The sequence below is a fragment of the Vicia villosa genome, linkage group LG5, assembly GCF_029867415.1.
Source record: "Vicia villosa cultivar HV-30 ecotype Madison, WI linkage group LG5, Vvil1.0, whole genome shotgun sequence".
Lineage (NCBI taxonomy): Eukaryota > Viridiplantae > Streptophyta > Magnoliopsida > Fabales > Fabaceae > Vicia > Vicia villosa.
Window position 1 is genome coordinate 148707708 of NC_081184.1, and position 8610 is coordinate 148716317.

General features: G+C 30.5%; 1 protein-coding gene across 1 annotated transcript; it reads right to left on the reverse strand.

Annotated features, from left to right (window-relative positions):
* Positions 1-4374: 4374 nt before the first annotated feature.
* LOC131607741 (WAT1-related protein At1g25270-like) lies at positions 4375-6860 on the reverse strand. Its single transcript, XM_058879709.1, has 7 exons — positions 6633-6860; positions 6358-6420; positions 5717-5833; positions 5351-5612; positions 5036-5194; positions 4743-4894; positions 4375-4648 (listed from the first exon to the last, which is right to left on the reverse strand). The coding sequence occupies exons 1-7, from the start codon at positions 6824-6826 to the stop codon at positions 4435-4437; spliced, it is 1161 nt and encodes a 386-aa protein (XP_058735692.1). The 5' UTR covers positions 6827-6860; the 3' UTR covers positions 4375-4434.
* Positions 6861-8610: the final 1750 nt, after the last annotated feature.

Sequence of the window (8610 nt, forward strand, 5' to 3'; positions counted from 1 at the left end):
TATATATATATATATATATATATATATATATATATATATATATATATACTTGTTGCCTCGGTTTTTATAAAAATAGAGGTGATATACCATTCAGGACATGCTTCGAATCCCAACTAATGCACTTTATGATTTTATTTGTTAACAACTGTAAAATAAATGATTTAATCCTTCGGTTTTCTGCGATAAACCGAGGGATAAAATAATTCCATTTTACTATAAATACTCGCTGAACAGATTTTACCCGAATATTATCTTATTTTTGACCGTCCCACCGTCGAATGCATCACTTTTTTTAGGATGGATTGCAAAACTGAAAAAATGTTCTTCTACCTAGAACAAAATATTTTATTACCTTTTGCAATCCATCTCAAACAATGGTGTTGATGTTGTGGTTGAAGATTTTGAATAATTATGATGTATTCCTAAAAGTCTTTACTGATGGATTGCAATTGCTGAAAAAATAGTTTCCAATTTTGGAACAAACACTTGATTAGAAATTGGATGCATTCCAAGCATGCAAATTGTATATGCTAGTGAAAGCAGTGATAATCATAGCATGAACAATAAATCTTGGTTAAGGCATGTCAGACATTCAAGGCATATCTCTACCACCTTGTATGTGACTTGGACATGTTGTATTTTTGATATTCTTAGTAAACAATCTTGATATTCTATGAAGATTCGTTGCATACAATGTATTTTTGATATTTTGGATAAACAATGTAACAATTAAAAAAAAATACAATAATCCCTCTGTTTTTGGTTTAAAATCGAGGGGTTAAAGTAAAATAATTAATTTTTTTTACAAAGCGGTTACATTGTTTACCCAAAATATTAAAAATACTTTGTATGCAACAAATATTGTATGGGACCTTTGCTCTTGCTGTAATTTTAATATTTTGGTTAAACAATATGAAATTGTGCGAAGATTTGTTTCATATAATGTATTTTTAATATTCTGGGTAAAGAACTATAACCATTTTTGAAAAAATTATTTTACTTTAATCCCTCGGTTGTTTTAAAAATCGAGATGATAGTTAAGTGTTGTTTTCCATATTTTCATTCAACGGCCTTTAACAAGTCTTTGCCATCCATTTAAAAATTATAAACGTTCAAGAATCCACCATTAGTGATCCGCGTGAAACCTAATGGACGTCTATTATATAAGTTATCTTAATTATGATATTGGAAATCTAAATGAAACATATGAAACCTAAGGAAACTTGGAAAAGTTATCTTTGATGGATTATAAGAGCAGAAAATCATCTGGGTTCAAGGTTTGTTCTATTAAATTTTTATTTGTACCGAAAATATTTTTGATTATAGATTTTAATTATCTTACCTTTTTTTTCACCTGAAACAAATACATGCAAGATCCGTACATGAAAGAGTTTTCAAGTATTTGATCTTATCAAGAATATTAAGCAATTGAAGATCCAACATATGATCTTTGTGGATAATTAGTAACGAGTTTTATTAAAAAAATGTATTATTATGAAAAACACTGTAACGAGATTTATTTTTTTAAAAATATTATATAATTACCCCTCGGATTTTATGATAAACCCAAATAAAAAATGCGTTAGTTTTTGTAAGTAAAAAATACAGAAACTGGGTTTCGAACCCATGCCATAATAAATCTTTACCTCGGTGTTTAAAAAATCGAGGTGTTAAGTCATTACTTTTCATGACTCCCTTAGTTACCTCGATTCTTTTTCCGAGGTAAAATGCATTTCGCGTCTGTCGTTAGAAGCACTTTTTATAGTAGTGGTTATGATTAAGGCCAATCCTAGAGAGTTGGATTATGTCAAAGATACCTAGGTTTTCCCATTGTTCTTTTCGTTTGCCTTGAACTTTGTCTAGTCAGGCAATAAAGTCTTTGCTTTTAGGCGCAGGGGTTGATCGAAAGACACGCTCAGAAGGATCCATGAATTTTAAATCAAGTGTGTGTTGTTCAAATGCAAAGGCGTGGTAGAGACGTAACAAGGAAAGAAACCCTTGACTTTCTAAGGACGCGATTTTGCGGTAGGATACAGACCTAAGGGTACTAACAATCTATTAGAGATGAAAAAGGGTATGGGTACCAGAGATCTCTAGATGGAAATTTTCTCCTTTTCTTGTGGTGGTTCAGGGATGAAGCTTTATCCCAAATCTTCCTCTGATATTGCAATAGAAAATGCCAGAGGATTTTTTCCACTTTCTTCCGCGAGAGTTGAAGTAAAATCCACCATGGTTGTGTTTCTAAAGGAAGTTTGAAGCAGAAAATAAGGTTTTTCCGTACGAGGAGATAGTTTGGTTATGAAGCGCAGGGGAAGAAGATTGAAGGAAATATTGAAATGGGTATTTATAGAAGTAGTTGCCTTCAAATTGATGGACTAGTGGCAAACACGTGTCAAGCAAAAACGGTTCATTAGTCAGGTAGTGGAAGAGTTAATGAAGGTTTAAATTGTTGCAAACCCACGATCTCCTAGGAAATAAGAGTAATTATGAGATTTTTTTGGATAATCCATTGAAAGTGACTATTTGCATAAAGGAGTAATGATAACATTGACGTCAGCAGAACTCTTTGAACAATGTCGAAAATGGTTCAAAAAATGCCACTTTCTCCCTTTTGACGTATGGTTAGTCGAAAATGGCATTTGGGGAAGGGGGTAATTTGTTACCTTATATTTTTGACACAATCATTATATTTAAAGATTAGAAATAATCTTGAAAATAGTTGTTGCCTTGGGTTTTTTCTTTCGTCGAAATGGTTAGTCTCAACCATAAGATCTAACAAATTTGGCGATTCATCCTTTCGAGGGGAAATGTTAACCTTGGTCAAACAATTATTAGTTTAAAGACGAAGGATACATAAGTTTTGGACATGGTGAAATTTGGAGATTCCAGCGTTTTAGAGGTCAGCTATTTCAAACAAATGTTACATATTCCAAGTATCCAATTGTTAGAGAGAAAAGAGTGATCGAAAATGCATGTACTTGTGTTCCATTTATAAGTTAAAGCTATTTTACTTTTCATTGTCGTTTACTGTATTAAAGTTCTTTTTTCATAGTTCTTGATTTCAATATCAAATGTGTTCAAACTTATTATTTTTGCCCAATATGTCATGGGATCTTTTCGAGTTTAATCACGTAAGTAAAATCAATTTTTTTACTAAATTTCCTTGAAAAAATATAAAGCCTCATACCAAATCTGTTTACGTGGAGTGTTCAAGGGTGTGAAACTCTATCGTTTCGCCTACTCACTTGAACGTCGTTTTGTCTATAACGGAAGAGGTGTTGTTTATCTTTCTTGAGTTGTGCAAACATTCTACACTGGAAACACACTCCTTAACGTCTCACATTTTCTTTTGGGCGTTGCTCTTGTCGCCTTTTATGTCACATTTAGCTCTTGTGACCACTTCTTCCAACAAAAATGCAGGCTTCCGTACGAGAGATTCTTTAAGTGCCCCACATTGAGTCCATTTTGGAATGCCCCTACGAATATTTCTTTGTTAGGTGGACAACTCTTATGGTAGCTTTGTTGAAGCAGGCTAGGTATTCCCTCAATGACTCCAAGGACCTGTCGCATATTTAACAGGCTAGTATCGAACTAGGGTAGGAGTTTTTTCACTTACTTTTGATAGCTAGCGATAAAATCTCGAAGCATATCCTTATACCACCGCAATGTTGCATCTCTAAAAGTTCCGATCAGCAAGTTGCACTTCAGGGAGTCAAGTGCTCTGATAAAAGTCATTTATGTATTTATAGAGGTTCCTTGGGCCCGAAGTTTTAGGAAGTGCTCCGATGAAGGCCATATGTGTATTTATAGAAGTTCCTAGGGTCCGGAATTTAAGGAAACCACAAGAGGTTGTAATTGCCCTTCTTTGACTAAAAGAGATTGTTGACTGCCTATTTTCTAGGGAGTTATGATATGACTTTATTTGTATTATTAATGGAAGGATAACTTTATTGTACACATCTACCCTAAAGAGGAGCCCTAACCAACGTGACGGCAGCTCCTAGATGCTGCTTCATAGGCGGGAACTTGCATGTCGCCCCTAGTTGGAACCCTCACAAATATATCAGTATATTTTATGAGTTTATTTCATCTTCTTATTAACAAATTAGAATCAACTCATATTTTGAAAAAAAGAAAAATTCAATTTTTTTAAAAAAATGTGGAGAAGATATTCCACAACTAATAAAAGCAGTCATGTATACTTTAGTAACTTTTAAAGAACATAATCAATGGAATGCATATGGCTAATTTTATTTAATTGCGGATATCTATGATCTAATCTATAATTTTCAACAAAAAAAAATAGTCAAGATCTTCTTACCATTAGAAAATATAAATAGAAAACAATTTCCCAAATTAAATACAGTTTAAATTTATTTCAAATCATCTATTAATTAAATATATAAAAATTCAAAGCTCCAATATAGAAAACTTTTATTTATCATTAACAATATTCTCTTTTGTAATGGGGGAACTCTGGTAGCTTTGGATGACTCTGTCATGTGGAACAGGCATGGAAATAACAGTAGGCTCATCATTTTCAGACATTCTTGTAATTTCTAATATCTTCTTTTTATTTTTCATTTCTTTGCTTTGACCCCAAAGTACCGCATAGAGACTGCACACAATCACAATTGCTCCAAGCAAGCTATACAATTAATTGGTAAAAAGTTAATTATGAATATATTGATGACTTGAAACAGATTTAAAACCATGAACTGATACATGCTTTGTGAATATACCTTCCCAAATATAGTTTTTCATCCAACATGAAATAAGCAGTTATAGCTACAATTAAGAGTTGTAGAGGATTGAAATTAGACGCAAATAGAGGTCCCCTCATCTTTATGCACCAGGAAGTAATGATAACTGCTAATCCTGAGATCACAATTCCCTACACAAAATTCACTCCAGTTTAAAAACTTCATTTGACTAATTAATTGATTTTAGCAATAATTTATAATTGTAATTTTAGCAAATTAATCACATTCATAAGAGTAATTTTTGAATATTTAAAAAATGACTAGGAGTATACCGGATAAAGAACGGCAAGAATCCTGAGGTTGTTTTCTAGCTTCCATTGGTTCCAGTCCCTTTCAACGCATAGAGCAATAACAGTTGCTTGAATAGCTCCCATTGTGGCATTTAAAGCAGCACATGAGTGATGACAAGGGTATTCCTCATTCAACTTAGCCTGTTCCCATAAAAGAGAGAAGGATGACAGTTAAGTGCAAAGTGTAGTTTTTGAAAAATAAAAGTTGCTCACTATACATAAAAAAAAGAAGCTATACACGTATAAAAAATGAACACTCGTTTGTATAACAACCGATCGATGATTAAATAAACCAACCTGAATGATAAGCCACATAGAGAAAGAGATGGTGCTTGCTAGTGCAATTGTAACACCCAACAATTTTTTACCAAGGTCTTCATGTTTAGATTCCATTTGCTCATTTGTATTGTGATGTGGATGCAAAAGATTGATATTGGAAGACCAAATATGAATTTCTGCACCTTTGAAAAATATAATCAACATTGCACCACTCATTCCCATTATAGTTCCTATCACTTTCGCCTTTCCTTCTACTACCCTCAAGTTGAGTTTATCCATTCTATATAAAACCAAAAGTAAATAAATTGAAAAAAATAAAATGTTGGAACGACGCTTATATATATAAGACATTATGGTTGAAAGATGTTATATATAAATATGTACCCGAAGCATACAGCTATGATGAAGGTAATGGCCGGTAGTAGGTTGAAGACTACCATCATAAATGTTGCTGTCGTCAAACCAAGAGCCTCGAGGTAAAGGTTTTGATACAAACTTCCCCTGAAATATTATATGTCAATATATTATTGTTTTCTTGTAACATTAGATGACCGAAGAGAATACTTGTATAATGTGAAGTTTGAGGTGAAGATAAAGGCTAAATCAAGTGCAAATGTGGATTTTTGTCCGTTATTAGAATCGAAGGCTCTCAAACATTTCAAAGATACAAATTTAAGTGGCTTAAGGAAGGTGATACTAACTCTGGGTTTTTTCCATGCCTCTATCAATAGTAGAAGTAGGAGGAATGCAATTTTAGCCCTTAACATTGAAGGGGTGTCAAAAATTCGGCTATTGGCTTTTTAACTATTTTTTCTGGTTCAACATCTCTTTGAAGTATTTTTTCCGTTGATGGTTGTTCTAGTGAAGTGAGATATAAGATATTATTCTATTAATGATTTGAGTAAGGTGTTATATTTTGTTGGTTTTATTTTCTTTGAGCTCTATTAGTATTTGGGATTTTTACTTCTAGTTAACTTATTATATTATTTTGCCATTTAAAATAAAACTTGTATAACGTCACTTACCCAAACAATCCACATAGAAATGTTTTCGAAAGCACACTCCAAGTAATCTTTGCTCTCTTCTTCCTGTAAACAAAATAAAAAAATAAAAAAAAGACAACTATTCAAGTTTGGTTATGAAAGATGTGGCACACTATGCCAAAAGTATAAATTCGACATTTTCATTTAAAAGTTGTGAATGAAAAAATAAATCTGAAAACAGTTATATAAGCAAATACTTAATTAAATGCATGCTATAAATAAAGTGGTTAAAGCAAAAGATTGTGCAAGTAACCAACCTATCAAAGATAAGAGCAACTGGGATAGTGAAAGCAGATGCACAAATGAGGCGATATGCTGCGGCTACTCTCATGCTCATTCCATCATTTAGTGTGAGCTTGTATAATATAGTTAGCATAGCATATGCAATCTGTACTAACACCATTAGAAAATCTGGTTTCAACCCATGCAATATACTTCTTATGTCCTTCATGTTCACTATATTATTAATATTGCTGTGTTTTAGGGAGAAGATGATGGTGTGGAGAATGTTGCTGAGCAGCAACTTATTTATAAGGTGATTAGAGATCTATTCTATCTACTATAATCCATAACGTGTTTATGAAGTTTTCTCTTAAGCATTTAAGTATGATTTTGATATTTAATATTATAGGTTTTTCTTCTATTCTCTATCAACAACCATCTCTCATTAAGCTACTTCATTATAGTTTATCTAAAAATTTCCTTTAAATTTTTATCCTCTATCTCTGATAATTAATAAATAGTTTTTTCAAATAGAGATAGTTTACTTTTATAATAATAAAAAATAATAAAATTTTATAATATTTCAATAACATAATTCATTAGACTTTATATAAAGTTCTTTATCTAGTTATTTCTATCTTCTATCTCTAATAACAAAATATAAATTTTTTTCATAAAATATTCCTTTTAAAAGTAATTAAAATTAAAATTTAAAAGAATGTGTGACAAGAAACCAATCTCACATTTCATTAGACTTTATGTGAAATTGTTTCTTTAAAGTTTTTTTCTACCCTCTATCTTTAACAATAAATGTATTATCAAGAAAATAAGTTATTTTACTTTCATAATAATAAAATATATTTATTTTAAAGAATATGTAACTACTAACCCATTTCATCCGACTTTACATATAAACAACCCTCTAATTTATTTAGCCTCCACTATCTCTATTTATAAAAAATATTAAGAAATTAAATTATTTATATAATAATGAAAAAAATACTTTTTGTAGAATGTTATTATAATATAATTCAAAATTTTATCTCTCTTCTATTTCAAGGGTGTGTTTGTTTAAAGGAATAAATTTATAATCCTTGGAATATTGTTCCTTGAAATATTAATCCCAGGAATTATATTCCTATCTATGTGTATTGAAGTTTCTAAGAATATCTATAAAATATATTTAATTTATTTTTTTTAACAAAAATTAAAAGAGTTAAATTAATTTAGAGTGGGAGGTTATAGATGGTTATCTCTTATTCCCATGGGAATGTAAGATTCCCACCCTTTTGCATGAGAATAAAAAATATCTAATTCATGTGTAAATCCTATTCTCAGGAATAAAAGATACCCGGATAAAATTTAATAAAACTTGAAACAAATGTGGGAATATGATTCCAAACATCACACATTCCTGAAAATAAAATTCAAATCCATGAAACAAACACACCACAAGTTTTTTTCGATTGAGTGTGTGACAGATAATACATGCGAGTTGTTTATTTTACTTATTAATAATTTTAAACAATTTTTGTTTTGAGTAGACAAAAATGTAAACAAGGTTCCCAAATATAAATTTTGTCTAGAGTTCAGTTACTAATACTCAATTTGCTAAGAATATGAAATACAAAAATACTTTTAATAAATTATTATTTGAACGTATGTGATGTTTGAACTTTGAAGTCTCTAAATTTATTGATTGTTTCTCATTCTCTCTACCAAACCACATCCCACTACCATTTCATTATACAAAAGAAGAAACCATATATAGATAATAAATAAAAAACGAAGTTTACAAACAGAAATAATAATAAATACCAATATTGCGATAAAATATTAATCATCTGTTTGGGAGTTGATTTTTAGATAATTTTAAAATAAAGGATTTGCATAGTTGTGTTTATATCTTAAAATCTGTTTAATATTTTTTAAAAATTTAAAAATAATATGATTCTATATGTTAATGTAGTTTATTATTTCTTAAACCTTTTAAAAATATCAAATATATTTCAA